The sequence below is a fragment of the Festucalex cinctus genome, chromosome 10 (assembly GCF_051991245.1).
Source record: "Festucalex cinctus isolate MCC-2025b chromosome 10, RoL_Fcin_1.0, whole genome shotgun sequence".
Lineage (NCBI taxonomy): Eukaryota > Metazoa > Chordata > Actinopteri > Syngnathiformes > Syngnathidae > Festucalex > Festucalex cinctus.
In genome coordinates, this window is record NC_135420.1 from 27,445,507 (window position 1) to 27,462,197 (window position 16,691).

At 38.5% G+C, this 16,691-nt stretch overlaps 2 protein-coding genes across 15 annotated transcripts in view; one reads left to right on the forward strand and one right to left on the reverse strand.

Moving 5' to 3' along the window:
- LOC144026706 (uncharacterized) overlaps positions 1–16,691 on the forward strand; it is a 166,501-nt gene that overhangs the window by 119,639 nt on the left and 30,171 nt on the right. The window contains exon 13 of one of the 2 annotated variants that reach the window (XM_077533626.1): positions 14,320–14,420. The exons of the other annotated variant lie outside the window; for it this stretch is intronic. Coding sequence (XP_077389752.1) covers positions 14,320–14,393 — 74 coding nt within the window. The 3' untranslated portion in view covers positions 14,394–14,420. Of the gene's footprint in view, positions 1–14,319; positions 14,421–16,691 lie in introns of those variants that run through there. 2 annotated transcript variants of the gene reach the window in all.
- Positions 853–16,691, reverse strand: part of LOC144026704 (uncharacterized) — a 145,685-nt gene continuing 129,846 nt past the window's right edge. For all 13 annotated transcript variants that reach the window (XR_013285271.1, XR_013285274.1, XR_013285275.1 and 10 more), the window contains one exon: positions 853–1,490. Coding sequence is in view for 1 of the 13 variants with exons in the window: in XM_077533623.1 (XP_077389749.1) it covers positions 1,455–1,490 (36 nt within the window). In the remaining 12 variants the exon portion in view is untranslated. The remainder of the gene's footprint in view (positions 1,491–16,691) is intronic.

Consider the following 16,691-nt stretch of genomic DNA (forward strand, 5'->3'; position numbering starts at 1 on the left):
ACACAGAAATGTGGTCACACTGGGCAAGTATTTGAGTCTACATATGTCTATATTGTATTTTTATTGTATTAGTAGTAGTATCATAATATCCTTATATATATATATGTATATATATATATATATATATATATACATATATATATATATATATATACAAAAATTTACACGCACGCACACTGCTCTTCACTTTAGTGACTAATGTGCAATTCATCACTCTCAACTCATCTCCGCCCAGGTAAACACCAATATCAGTGATTGATTAGCTTGATGTGGGTCAATATAGGCGAGACCAAATCAATAAGGTTAAACACACTCATGCGGTTCTCGAGAGCAGGGAAGTGCGTGTGTGAGAGGCGGTAGAGAGGGCACGGGCTTGCGTGCGTGCGTGAATGTGTAGAAAGCAGTACCGCAGTGTAACAGAATCAGTTTCGTCTCCGGAGGCAACGAGGGATGAGCAGGAAGCCCCGAAACGGGAAAGGGGAGCAACAGAGTAGAAAATGATTAGGCACGTGCACGCGCACGTGCACACCCTCAGCTTCCATCGGTTGCCTGCAGAGCTTTGAGTTATGAGCACAGTCATGTGATCATTTTCGCACATTTCAGCAGGTAACTCGAGGCTACTGTTCACCAGCTTCTCACTTTGTGCGTGTGCGTAATGTGAAGACAAAAGCTAAAGATAAAGTTAGCTGGTTAGCGCTGTCGAGATTTGGGGAGTTGGAACCTCCACTATGGCCTACGCTTGACTTGATTTCTTCAAAGAATACATTTAAGACATTTATTATTTTTTACATAATTTTACATGCATGCTTTAGTTTAAAAAAAAAAAAAAGAAGCTATTTTGGATGTAAGACATACTGTATTATTTCTCAACTTTATTTATAAAGCACTTTAAAACAAGCATTGCTGGATACAAAGTGCTGTACTTGAAACCGAAATCGGTCGTGCAGTAAAAAATATAAGAAACACAAGAACAAAGCGAACATTTTAAGTGAGTATACAAGTTTTTTTTGTATACAAGTAAATACATTTGACAAAATCATATCATTTACATCTCGTGTCCATAGATTTTAGTCCGGTTTTTATTACGCAAAGGACATTTTCGTCTCGTCTTCATTAGTCGACAAAAATACAGACTGATTTAGTTCCACTTATTGTTTAACACATTCCCTGCCAGGCCAGCAAAAAAAATTGACATTGACGTCTTTTTCCGTCAATGGCAGTGAATGAGTTAAATGACGTAATAGTCATGCATTTGACATCTTTGGTCAGGAAGGGGCAAAATCAGGACAACAAAAGCCTGATTTTTAAGTTTTTTCTTCTTCATGCAAGTTGTTTCATCTCAGTCCAGTTCAGCTTTCTTCACGGTGCTCCTCCACCAGCAATTCTCCGACAACTTCAACACGCGTGACAGTTGAGCAAAACGTGCGTTGTGGGCGACTCGATCGAATGTCAGCTCACCGGCCGGTCTGATGTAACACCTTGGCCAGCTCCTACACACAAAAGAGAAAGTTAAAGTCCGTGTGATGCTGAGTGAGAGTTCTAAAGGCCGCAGTCAATGCGCTGGACATGAAAGTCTTCTCCCGCTCGCTGCAATCATCCACGAAAGACTCACGTCACCTACTTTTCAGAAATAATTGGGGGGGTGAAAAAGGGGCATTTTGATGTGAAAACAATAACAAAATGTGGAATGCACAATTGGTGACCCCGACGTGATCACTAATTGTTTACAAGCAAGCAAGAAGCTTTGGACCCTTGCTCTGTTTTTAAGTCTCTCATCCCTTTCAAGTCTATCATCGCTCCGAATCTAGTCAGGCTGGAGAGTTGGGGCTTTAGGACAAAATCACCACCAAAGATTAACATAAACCCAGATGTGTAGACTGAGCGAAAGTTAAAGTGTGTAATCCTGTATTTAAAAATTGCATTTTCCTGAGTGAAACCGGCAGACTGGGCCTTTAATATATTGTATACATTTAGTTCCACTGCACAATTGCTTCCCACTCGGTGCTGATTCTTCACAAAAAATAAAAAAAATAAAAAATTCTATCGTTATATTGGAAGCCTAAAATGTGGCTAAAGGTCAAACAAGTTCAAGAGGGCTAATACTTTCGCAAGCCACTGTATGTAAATGAATGCTTCACAAGGTTAAGTGTCGAAAAGGAGCAAAACAATATATCAACATCTTGTCAAAAAGCTCCGTCTTAAAAAAAAGCATCCCTCGAGCGTGTTTAGGATTTTAACGGCCTCTAATTATTTTTTGACATAATTGTCTATTTTTTTTTTCTTATTTGAGTTTGGCTAGCGTCTTCCTGATGGATTCCCTTCACCATTAATCAAATACAATTACTGTGTGCCTTATTTGAGTGGACCATTAGCATATGCGTGTGTATCAGCTTGAGTGTATTTAAAGAGCATGAAGTAATTGGAAAAAAAAAAGTCTTTGTGGAATTGCTCAACCACTCCCCTATTTAATCGACTCTCACTCATCCTCCCATTGCTCCCGCTGAAACGTGTATAATATGAAACTATAATCAGCCGCGAGTTAAGACGATTTTGTGTTCATAATTACACAGAAGCATTTGAAATTCTTTTTTGGTTTTTCATGTCCGTGCGACTCGGAAAAAAAAGAAGGGAAGGCAAATGAAAAGAATGACAGACAGACAAATCCGTAGCTTCTTTTGCTAATGAAGTGTAGGTGGCGCGCTGAACAAGGGAAAAAAACAAAAAAAACTCATTGAAGTGGGAAGATGACAGCAGACCTTTTGCTTCTCTATGAAATTATACTTGTTCTTATTAGTCACTGCTATATAATAATACAATATTAGTGTAGAAATACGTAGATGTCAAGTGTTGTATAGATGTGTCATTCATATCTGCCTTTAGTGTGTATTTTTTTTAATCAAATACAAATTTCTTTCTTAAACATTAATGTCATGCAACATGTTAGTTACATCGTCAGTTGTTTCGTTTTATATACTGTGACATTTTTTTTGTGTAACATTGAAAATGTAAACAAATCAATAACATTACATAAATATGAAATCCAATTAAATCAATCTTAATATTCCTCAGAAATTGTGTGCTTCAAAAAGTCGAAACAAAAAATATGTTTTGAAATGTTAAAATTGAAAACTTAATCCACATTTTTTCATCGAAAAGTATGCAAAACTGAGTCCGTTGCTTGGATAGATAAATAAATGTCTAACGCAAAGTCAAAGCAAGCTCATGAGTCTTCTTCGCCTGAAGAAATTGCGTCCATTTACCCGCCACTATTATGAGGAGCTCCCCCTAGCGGCCCGCCAAAGTAATTGCTCAATAAGTCATGAACAATGGAGTAGCTATAGTGGCTGTTTATTAACTACAAATAATCGCGATACTTTTGTAGGCGTATTGATAATCTACCAGGAGACAAAGTATCGTGATTTATTACGAAATCGATAAATCGTCACACTCCTAATATATATATATATATATATATATTTATATATATGATCATGGCCACCACGTAGCTCCGCCCCTGCTGCTCGGCTCAGGTTTGGATGAGTAAAAGTGAATGTTGAGATTCTCTCATTGAGCCGACTTTTCAAAACATTGATTCCTCCTGAGCAGGTGGATGCACCCCCCCCCCCCCCACACACACACACACACACACACACGCACACACACACACACGCACACACACACCGGACGTGCTAGTGACCACTGACGAGTCATTAACAAGACGAGTCCACTTTTCGTCACTCTGCCTTCATGAGGACAAAAAAAACCCGAAACTCTTCTCCACGTCTGTCACTTCTCTTGGCCCATGGTTCAAGCGACCCCCCCCCCCCCCCCCCCACTAGTTGGTTCCCTGTCCCACTCAGTGGGACCCCCGCTCTCTCTCTCTCTCTCTCTCTCTCTCCCCTCTGTCTCTTAACCTCTCTCGCCCCCTCCCTCAGGGCAGAAGTAAGCCCCGCCTTGAGGCCCCGCTCCCATTGTGAGCCCTCCGCTACTTCTGTTTGGGGCCTTTGTGTGCCGCTAATCAGCCGTGGGGCCGTGCTCGGCCCCAAATGTGTGCGTGTGTGCGTGTGCGTGTCCCTTGCCCTCATTACGTAGCCACACTGGGAGGCCAGCATGGGAAGTTTCTGCTGCACTACACACCATCCCTCCCTCCATCCCTCCATCCCTCCATCCCTCCACCAGCGTTTGCTCTGTCCATCATCCACTCCTAGATTGCACTCAATACTTTTCAGCTGCACTGCCCTGTTCGTTACTTTTGAGATATACGATAACGCTTCTACACACCGGTTTTGATTTGTAGTTTGCATCGCTGAGATGTCAAATCAGGACAGTTCTCGCAAACAACATCATTCGGGGGGTATAAAGTTATACTTGTACAGTTTAGGAATGTTCAATATCACTTTTCCCCCCCCCCCACATACATACTAGTATGAGTGAGTACTCAACTCTTGAGTCACCAAATACCAATACCACTAGTACTTTTGAAATCTAACATTTCCAAAAGAAAAAACAATGCAAGATAACTTTAAAGAAAGTATATATGACAATAATGTGTTCTTCCTTCAAACTGCATGAAATTAATGTCAATTTTCTATTCTTCTAATGTCTCATTTTTATTTCCTGATCGTAAAAACGGCCGTTGTGAGTACAGATATCTTGAAGTAAGGTTGCAGTAAAAAGTCTGCGTTCCACACAACAATATTGCCAGTTGAGTAAATTCACCGGTAAATAATCCAATGTGTAAACGTATAATGATGGAGTAAGGCTGTTGTTATCAATTATTGTAACTATATATACATATATATATATATATATATATATATATATATATATATATATATATATATATATAGATAGTAGGGGTGTCAATTGCCTAGTACCTGACGATTCGATTCGTATCACGATTCACAGGTCACGATTCGATTCGATACCGATTAATCCCGATACGAATTTATAAGTTGATTGTTGCGATTTTTTTCATTCAAATTTAGAAAATACTAATCAGTAAGCTTGTAGAGTGTAAGATTTATATGAAAATGTATTATTTATTTATCTGAAATTTCAGTCTTATAGAGGTTGTAATCTGTTTCATGTTTGAACAGCATTAAAATAAAATATTAAGGCTTAATGTTCCGTTCATATAACATCCTTCCATGCTCAAGGTGTGAATCCTAAAAAAAAAACAAAAAAAAAAAAAACAAAAAAAAAACAAAACAAAAAAACGATTCTGCCGATTATTGAATCGATTCGAGAATCGCGCGATGTAGTATCGCGATATATCGCCGAATCGATTTTTTTTAACACCCCTAATAGATAGATAGATAGATAGATAGATAGATAGATATACACTTTTTATAAATAAATATAAAAAATGAATGGAATCATTTATTAATTGAATAATCAGACGGAATTTTATTTTGCATGAAAGTGTATTACGAAACCATATTTTTCTTGTTTATCAATCAAATATCGTTGTTTATTTTGTCTGCATGTTTTATGAAAAAACAACAATTAAGCAACATCCCATGAGAGCGATTAATGTACTCACCAAACCCAAACGAAAATCTGAGAATAATTATAATTGAGAGGCTGAAATTAGAGGATTTGGACAGATTCAATTGAACAAGTGGTTCTAAACGATTATTCGACACCTCTCGTGAAGAACACTTGCTCAGGTTTTGACCGTTGGTTTATGCGCACCCGACTTCATTCACAATCGATATTTGGCCGGTAGCTGCAAAGTGAATTTGTAAGAAAATAGTCCTAATTAAGTGTGAAGCCAACCATCAATAATTGTGACAACACAGCCAGATGATCTCTTTGATGGTTTTGAGAGTACGTTTAGTGTCACTAATAAATATGAGTCAACTGCCCGTTGGCCTTTATTGCCGGCGCTCTCCCGCTGGGTAACCCCCCCCCTCACCCGTCTGCTCCATCCCGCTCCTCCTCCTCCACTTTTACCACCCTCTCATCTGTCCGGTCCTGCTTTTTCACTCGCTGATTCCCGTGCAACAACATCTGTCGTATATCACCTGCCCGGGAGGGTGTGTGCGCGCGTGCGCGCGCTCAGTGGCCGAGATGGTTTTAGCACCTTGTGTGCACCTTGACTTGAGAACAAGCTTTTGTCTCTTCACTGGTCAACTTCAGTGGACACTTGGAGATCAAGTTTCAGTGCGGCATGAGAACAACATTTTCTATCTTTGAGATGTTTATCTATTTATTCAAATGTGTCATTTCAGGTGTGTCGTAGCGTTAATTTTGTCAACACGCTTTTTTTCCACCGGACTAAAACTAGACTAGACTAGACTAAAACCAACATTAATAAACAATAATTGGGACTAAATCAGTATGCATTTTCGTCGACTGAAGAAAAACTGGACTAAAATCGATGGACATTTTAGTTCAGGAACAAAAACGAGATGAAAATGACACAAGATTTTGTAAGATCTTGTCTCTGCTAATCTGACACGGTGAAAGGTAAAAAAAAAAAAAACACAATTATAGTTAGAATTTAACATTAATCCAACAGCTATAACATTCCAACAATATTGTTAATGCTGGCTAACTTGCTAGCTAATAGCATGAAGCCATAGTAGCCACTGTAATTGTTTGTCAAATTGTTTTTCATCAAAAAAATTAGAATTTTTTTACGTGAAATAGTTTTAGATTCGAAAAGGTTCAATAAATCTGCTGACAAAGAAAATATGCGGGGATAAAATGGTTGTCCTGACTAAAACTAGACTAAAATGTTGACAGTTTTCGTTGACAAAAACTAGACGAACAAAATCACGTTTCCTTGCACTAAAATAAAAACTAAAATGCGAGATTTATAGTCGACTAAAAATGGAGTAAATAAAAATGGGATGAGGTTAACTAACTGATTAAAAACTAACAAGCGTGACTGAAATTGGACTAAGACTTAGACTAAATTTAAAAATGGCAGGCAAAATTAACACTAATGTCGCTCCCGATACTTAAATTTTTTTGGATTGTCACCGCTCGACACAAAAAACTCAAAAAGTTACAAGATGTCACAATGCAAAAAAAAAAAAAACCCTCAATCACAGATGAAAAAAAAAATCAAGTAAGTGACATCGACCAGTCTGGAACGGGTTACGAAAACGAAGTGTAGCGAGCGTTATTATCCACAAATGGAGAAAGCATGGAAGAGTGGTGAACCTTCCCGCCATTGGCCGGCCGACCAAAATTACCCCAACAATACGGCGATCGATGATGACTCATCCAGGAGGTCACAAAGAAGCACAAGACAACATCTAAAGAACTGCAGGCCTCCCTCACCTCAGTTAAGGTCAGTTCTCATGAGTCACCGGTGGCGAAGCAGAAATGAGCTCCAAGGCCAAAAAGAGTCTCGTCTGACTTTTACAAAGAAAAAAAAACAAACAAACTGACAAAATGATTCCCTAGATATTAGTGAGAATTAGGGATAGACCGATTATCAGCCTGGCCGATTATCGGTCCCGATATTTGGCATTTTGCGGGATCGGCCTTTTTACGAATAAAAGCCGATAAAGTTGGTATCTCACTGAGTGGTGAATGCTTGCGAACGTGCGTTTTTTTTTTTTTAAGACTTTGTCCTTAACTCCCAAAAACGTATTAGTTTTTTGTTGTTGTTGTTGTTTTTATGCAAGAGCATACAAAAGGCTTTGATGCAGGTTCTGAAATGAAGAGGTGGCTTAAAGCAATGGTACTTACTAATAAAGCAGCCAGCAGGTGGCAGCAGAGCATAAGATCAGTCAGAGCCATGTTGCAACAAGCTCTTTTTGCCAGTGTTTTCACCAGGAATGTGAATATCGATGAAACTTAGCTGCATTCTAATGCTAATGTCTGCAAAACGGAAACAGATGAAAATATACTTATTTTCCTGATGAAAGAAGAGACTCGAATCTTTGATTTTGGTAGGTTCTGTGTTTTGATAGCAATAGACACAATATTCTATGGGCCTTGCAAAATCAGTCAAAATCCAGTAAAACGGCCGGGAGTGAAGGAGGTTGGTTATTTCAGTGAAAATATCTAGGAGTGAATGAGTTAATATTTACATTGGTTTGATGATCTTTTAAAGTGGGGATACTAAGCAAAAAAAAATAAATGAGAAGGTGGTAAATAATTTTTTACGGCACTGAATTGGGAGCGTGGAAAAAAATCAACTAAGTGTGCGTGCGTGTGCATGTAATAGGGAGGGAGATGAAGAAATAGGAAAGAAACGATAATTAGTGGTGACTCAGGGTTGTGTGACGATAATCCCCTGAAAATCTACACTCGTACAGGTGCTCACTAAATCCAATTACCAAGTGAGGGGGCAAAGAGAGGAGGAGGGGAAAGAAAAGGAGAAAAGGTGTTCAACTGCCGTCATCATGGAAGTCAAATATCAAATATATAAACATCCTGTTAGCACAAAAACCAAAAACTCTTGCTTTGTATTCTACATCCTCTTTCCTGACAAATCATGGCCATTGTTAGCGTCAGGCAGAATCCTCACATTTCAAAATTTGGCTTTAAATAGGCAAAAATCAAGCACACTGACACCACTTTGCTACTTGGCTAGTATTTATCCTCCTTTTTAGCAAGTTGCATGTGTAAATTCCTTGACCCCACATGACGACGCTTGACGGGGACCGTGGTGGTCCGCAAAGCAGGCAAGCAGACTTTACGAGTTTGTTGAACACAAAGACGTGAAAAGCTGCAGTAAAAGTGAGCCAGTCGTGCTGTTTTATTTGTTTACGCTTCACAATGCAAAGCGCGGCGATGCACCGGGGTCTCGTTTTCAATATCGTGTCGTTTCATTGGCCCGTCTTCAAGACGTCTATAGGCATTAGCAAGGTGTAAAAAACATAAAAATAATATGATTATATAATAATATTATATAATATAATATAATATAATTATATAACATGATATCGAGAAGTCCTAATATATATACATAATGTACAGTATATTATTTAGTCAATCTTAGTTACCACATATAAATATCAAAAGAAAGTATTGATATTTATTTTTACTAGGGGTATGTGAGTTCCGATACCAGATATCCAGCCAATAGCAGGTATCAGTATCGAGCCGATACCGAGCCTTATTTCAAGGTAAAACAGTACTCGAAAAGTACGGCTGCCCTCTTGTGGCCAAAAACTGAAATATTTATATACCGGTATAAATATACCGATTATTTACTGTTCTTTGGGACGATTACGATTTTTAATTTATTTACATTATATTAAATATATTATATATATATATATATATATATATATATATATATATATATATATATATATATATATATATATATATATATATATATTATAAATATATATTATTTTTATATATTATTTTTATTGAACTCATAAACTCAACGAACATTAATTTAAAGGTTTCATTTATTCTGAAATAAATCCTGTGCAAAATGTTCAGACAACAATAATAATTGTGCAAAATAATAGCTACTCATACCTTATGCATAACTTGGTTGAATGCCAAGTCGTTAGTAAATATTGTAAACATGTTGTAAACCACCCATTCATCGTTCTGCCACTTGCAACTTACAATAACGATTGGATATAACAAAACTTAAGAACAACAGTTTTTAATAATCTAGAAGATGCCAAGAGTTATATGCATGTCAATTTCACAATTTTGTGAATTTTCAGCGATTCCATTTTTAAAATGACGATTAAGCGAATTAATTTGATTTATTGCCCAGCTCTATATTTGGGATATATGTAAGTTTGTCGGTCATTGTTTTTTTGTTTTTTTGGAGGGGGAATTAGTATACTTGGTATTGGCATCGGTGACTACTCAAGAGTTAAGTACTCTAATTAGTATTAGTCTGCAAAATAAGTTTATTTTTTTACATATTAGTACAATTCTGCATCCGATACTCTGACCTAACTGATTATGACAGCTTAATTTACGGTTAGGAATTGATATGAAAATGTAAAATCCATTTGTTTAGGAGCTGCTTTGTTACGTTGCATGATTTCATTGTAATAAAAAAAAAAAAAAAAAAACGAATCATATCTGATCCAAAATCAAAGCAAACCTCAACGTCCAACAATGTTAAACAGATCACGTCTGCGCAATCGTCTCTTTCTTTTCTCTCGTGTGAATCATCCGATGCCCTCCGAGATTATCGTGTTTTGCCCAATGCGCTATTGAGTAATCCACAATGACACTGTATGCCACAGGTTGTTTTTTTTAAATTGCCTTTCAAATGTTTAATCAAAGCTTAAGTTTAGTTCTACCACCTGTTTCAGTGCATCTGTAGTATGTTGTGAGGGATTGGATCATTTCCTGGCATTAAATACTTAAAGGAGGAGCAGAAGAAAGACGAGGAGAAATAAGAAAGAATGAGCCCACTCGAGCCTCCCGCCAGACTTGTAATGGAGGTTTGATTAGCAAGCATGTAATGTACTTTAGCCCCACAGCTGGAGACACAAGAGGAGGTGGGGGGTGAAAAGAGGCGAGGGATGGAGGGAAAAGGTATCGCAGGAGGGAGGAGAATATATAGGCAGTCCTCTCAGCATGTCCTCTCATCCCCCCCCCCCCCACACCCTCAACATCCTACAATACTTTAAACTGGGAAAGAAATTGTCCCCCTCCTCTAAAACCTCACATAACCTCCCACGGATGCCCCCCCCCAATACACAAACTAACGCCATCTCCCTGCTGCAACCTTCCCTCCTATAGATGCACCATGCTGTGGAAGCGGTGGGTGGGTGTGGGTGGGGTAGGACGGGGTTGGAGGTCACAAGCAGGAAGAGGTTTTTTTTTTTTTTTTCCCCTCCTCCCCACCCCCCATTAACAAGCCGCGAGTTCGCATGCAGGAAGTTGTTTGTGCACAGACAATGCAAGTTGATTTGAATCCTGCAGGGGTAAAAAAAAAATGGCTGCCATGTCACTCAGCTGGCGTGAGGGTTAAAGGGGAAAGAAAATGTTGAGGCAGCATCCATCAGCGGGCTGCTTTTACCGCAAGAAAACCTGTGAGACTAAAAGCAAACTGAAAGAAGAAGAAAACAACAACAACAACAACAAAATGCTTGGAAGGTCAGAGGCAGAAACTCATAAGCGAAAATATGCGGCCATTTCATTTCTTCAAGTATGTTGGGAAATTTTTGTATGCGCGTCTGTTTGTTTACCTTGCCGGCTTCATTTGAAAACATGTATTGGAAATATACCGTTTGCTTTAATTCGGCTTTTTGAAAGAATGTCGACATTGCTGACAGCTTTTCAAATGTGTTTTTCCCCGTTATGTCCTTCCCGTGTTTCTTACAGAGGTGCGTGTTTTTCTGAAATGCTCTATAAATACAATTGAAATGAGGTGTGCCAAAATTTACATAACACAAATTACAAACAGGTGGAATTGCACAAAAAAAACGGATTGTAGTTAAACAACAACAAAATAGAAAAAAAACAAACAAAAAAAAACAAAAGTAATTAGACAAAGTGCAATTTCTGCATAAATTGTACGGGAATGCTGAAAATCTGAATGCTAAGATTTGAATGCATGTGCTTAAATCATTTCAGGAATATTATAATCCATTTCCTGATATCATAGTCAGTTGGTATCGAACCATCGAATGGCACTAAAATGTGATTCAAGTGGGATTTGAACCCAGGTACTCTGTGGTGGCGGGCACTTACTCCAACCACTGGGCTAACTTGACTTGTCCAAAATCATGGCTAATGGCGTATTTATTTTGAAAAGTGTCATCTGATAATAAAGCTAACATGCTTTTAATCCATCCATCCATCCATCATTTCAGTGAAATTATATCCATTTCCATAATGGCCATGGATACATTTGCAATGTACAGTCGGAGGTGGAATTTGAACCTGTGACCTCCTGGTTACTGGACAATGCACTTGCCACCGAGCAGTATCAGACAGCTGGTAATGATGATAAGTTGTATGTATGGAAGTGAGCGTGCAAAGTCTGACTTACAAAAAGTTCAATGTCAGTCCCATTGAAAAGGAATGAGGAAAAGTTTATATTTAATGTTAAATTGTGTGAAAACTGTAAATAATGTGGAATCAGATGATATATTCCCCGGCAGGCGTGGATTTTTGAAGTTGAAATTTGAATGTGTAAATCGGATGTATAATGCGGGAGTTATTGCACGGTGAAAAAGTGGGGAGAATAAAATTGCTATAATAAGTAAGAATAAAGAATCCCAATAACATATGTGGGAATGCTTTTCAGCATTCCCACAACTAGAGCTGCTGCGAGCAGCTATAAAGAGCTTTTGCAATCACGGCCACGTTGGAGTACTGCCACATTAGACGAGAACCATCTAATATAAATGTTTTTGTCAAGTTTCATGAGTATTCGACTAGATTTCAACCCTCAAAAACGGCATCAATAGTCACGGCAACCGTGTTCAACGAAAAAAAAAAAGTTTTCAAGAAGTTTTTATCTTAGACATCTTTAGATGAAATACCTAAGGTTTGAAGATTGGTTACATTTTGTAGGAAGAGTTTGTTAAACTAGGACCTCTACAACCGGGTCAAAATAGCACAAAATTCAGACTTCTCAAACTTCTTAGCGTCTCAAAAATCTGACCGTTTGCACAGAATAAGATGAAGAAGAATTCCTACAAAAACAATAGGGACCGCACTACGGTCGCTGCTCGGGCCCTAAAAAGACAATATACGAAGAGCAGAAGAAGCAAAAGTTGTTTTTTTTTTCTTGCCGCCATACCTCCCACCATGCCAGATTAGCGTTCGGGGTCCCCCCGCGCTCTGCCTGACTGTGCTGTCAGCTCCGGGTGTGAGCAGAGCAACGCTAATGTGTGGAGACACCTGACAAGCCCGCTGGCCTTTCGGGCTCAGCCTAACCACTCTGGATCCAAACCCGTCGGGAATTCAATCTGCAAAACCAAACAGTCGCTGTGGGAGCTGCTTGGCATCTGCTGGGCCGACCAGCCAAAGGTCTTTGGAAATTATGCCCACAAACACTGGAAACTGGTGGAAATATGAAAATGAACTCATGTTAGTGGCATATCGGCGGTCTTGTCCGCACGTCTGCCTCCGAGTATCAAGTTCTTGGTTTGAATCTATCTGCCGTAGATATTCCGTCTTCCTCCATCATTAGCTGCCTGTGTCTAATTGCTAAGCACGATAAGCAGTGATGTAGTGTCAAGTAATATCATTCGGATTCAGATGACTTTTTTGACTTCTACCCGATTACCCAAGTATTTGATTGAATAATTAATTATAAATTTGTTAGTTTACAGCCTTAGTGTAGCCCGCAATTGAGAGCTGATGGAACAATTTTTATTCTTCAAGCCAGGTTGCTACATACGGCGCCGTGCCTGTAAATGGCAACTTTAATTCTGACGTGCATTCATGCCTACTATGGCTTCATGCTATTAGCTAGCAAGTTAGCCAGCATTAGTAAGCAGTCCTTAACAATATTGTTGGAATGGTGGCACAGTTGGTAAAGTGCATTGTCCAGTAACCAGGTGGTCATCATTTCATAATATATCTCTCAATTTACTTCACAAGTATTCCACATGCATTCATATCTTAGCTTTCAGCATTCCCACGCAATTTCTCCAGAAATTGCACTTAGTCTAGTAATTCATAAAATTTTGTTCAAATGAAAAACTGGACTGTAAAAAAACGAGCGTGATATTGATTTGTGTTGAGGTCATAATTCTGCCACTAGATGGCATAATTGCATTTGAAAGACATTGGTGACAGCACAGCGCATTTTTCTTTTCATATTCAGAGCTATCTAACCTTTGACATGATTCTGCACAGTTTGAAAATTGTAAAATACAAATTGGCCCCAGTCTCCACAATACCCCAGTACTGGATTTCCAAGTAAGGGTCGGTCATTAATTAATTGCATGTTTAAAAAAAAAGAAAAAAAAAAGTGCTATTAAAGGAACTTTAAATTAACTCAAAATTAACGCACAAATTTTGACACCCCTAGTTAAAAATTATAGTTCCGTACATCTCGAAGCGGCTTCTAAAATGCTCGTTGACAACAAAAGCTGTTTGACAACGAGAGGGCCAAAGAGTCACCGTGAATGTTGTCACTGCAGTGCATTTGAACGACCACTTTCAGAGTACAGTAGTGCATTAAGTTGAAAATTAATGAGGATTTGCCCGTGTTTAAAGTACAGTAGCTTGTTAGCGCTTGTATCTGTTAAGCCACACACGCTCCCTCTCTCCAGATGCCCTCATTAATTTTAGATTGCCTCTAAATGAGTCCCCTTCATCGGGCCTGAGGTTTGCTAAATTAGATTCATTTATATTTAAATTGTGAAACAGCCGCCGTTAATGAGAAAATTGTTATTTTAGGGGTTATTCCAGATGAGATGATTGGACGGCTTCGGTTCTGGCTGGACTCAAGTCAGTCGAGGAAAGCCAAGTGATTTGAGAAACCAAGTCTTCAATAAATAAAATGTTAAGATGTTATTGTTTTCTTTTACTGGTCGAACAACAGCATACAATTATTACAAATTTCAGTCAAAAGGAAAATGACAAAATGGTACATGACTTTGTTTTTTCTGTATGCACGCACACAAACAAAAGAGAGCGCAATGATGATGACATGTTGAATCTGTAAGACTACCAAATGAACAATACTGAGCTCTCTCTCTCTCAAAGAAAAAAAAAAAGAGAAAAGAGCACATTTTGGGTTTTTGCGCATGTTTACATGGCCTTCCAAAACCCAAATATTCGTTTATTGACTTCATACAAACGTAGTCACTGACCTAAACTGCTAATAATGTGTTGAAAGCGCCCCGTCTACTGTAGGAGATGAACAACACTTCCTCACCAATCAGAATCATCTTTACTTTACTACCTGCGAGCTCTCCGCATCCTCTAGCAACCCCCGGCAGGAATTTGACTGTTAAGAATCGAAGTGCCGAGCGTTTAAAAACCCGAGGAATGCTATTGTTCTGGTCACAGCTGCAGTAGCCCGAGCCGCTTGCTGCCGCTGCCAGTGAGTGTGTACGTTTTTGTCGGGTGGGAGGAGGAAGAGGAAGGTGTGAAAAAGCCAACTTTACGCGTTTCCAGTGCTCTTTGGTTTGATGACAAAGCGGCGCATAGTTGACGACGAGTTGACACATTCCTCACGCCTGCATGGGAGGCGGCGCCGCTCTCCACCTTCACGACATCTTCTCGTACCAGCGCAAAACAGCCAAGATGAAGACAAGTACACAAAAACGCAAACGACTATAATAGTGCACAACAACAACAACACTTGTTGATACTAACAACCAATATGGATTGTTTTGTGGTCAATGTCAATTTGAAGCAGAAAAAAACAAAACAACCAATTGCAGATTGACTTAAAAAATATATACACACAAAAATCACCTTTTCTGGGTGTCAATTTAATGTTCACAAACTTTACTCTCTTTTGGGTCCCCTATAAAACCCAAAATAGCAATTTTCTTTAAAATTGCATGAAATGAAAGGCAATTTCCTTGTCTTTTTTTTCTCTCCATATGGTCATAATATACATATTTTGTCAGGGATGTTCAATACCACTTTTTTCCCCCCCAGACGATTCATTGTACCAACTATGATACCAACGACAATTTTGTTATATAAAATTCCCCCCCAAAAAAATCGACAGATTATTTTAAAGAATGACGGATATATCCCAATGTAGCATGTTTTTCTTAAAATTGCATGAACTTAATGGCAATTTTCTATCATTCCTGATCGTAAAACCTGGTATGGGTAATCTCTCATCCCTATAGAACCCAAAATAAAACAAACTGAAAGTAAACACATGAATACAATGAAACACAAATATCCAGTGGCAGGAACAAGCATATAATTAATGACGCTATCAGGATGCTAATCCTTGTCATATGTTATTGTGTTAATAGTTGTTGAATGTTATTTCATATTTCATGTGATTAATTTATTATTGCAAACCCTTCATAGTTCTATATCAAACATAAAAATAAAAAAATGTGCAGTATAAATTCACATGTATACCGGGAACATATGGCGTTCCACAGGGTTCAATTCTGGGGCCCCTGCTGTTTTCATTCTATCTGCTGCCCCTGGCTTCCATGTTTAGAAAAGTGCTCTATTCTAGAGAGTTGAGTTGAGTGATGGGATGATTTAGGAATGGTTATCGAGCTATTATCTTGCTAGTTATCTATAATTGTTATCAACTTGCTATCAAGCATAACTAAAGGAACACTAGCATGGAGATCGGGAATACAAGAACACCGCACTTTGAGCCAAATTTGTTGATCAACGATCATGATTCCTTATGCTCACCAATAAACCGTATAGTTATGTCATGAATTTGAAAAAAAAAAAAAAAATCAATTTTTTTTTTTTTTTATTTTTTTTTTATAGTTAATGTGCATAGGAAACTGGTGAGTAACCCCAACAAGGTTAAGAGCCGCTACACTACGAGACGCCATTTCAAACTGTTGTGGGTCGACGTCCGACTTCAAAAGGTTAAAAACGACTTTCAAGAATCCGAATCAGATCGAATCGTCTGCCGCTTAGAAAGAACGAAGTAGCTTCTCTTCAGCTGACTCCATTTATTTATCCGACTATTTCTCTCCTGCTGTCCGTCCGTCCGTCCATCCGTCCGTCCGTTCTTTGGAGTAATTATCATCCAGCTGCTGGGAGGAACAATGCTTGGCATTCTTCCAGACGGCTGACTTCATACACTTTTTTTTTTTTTTTTG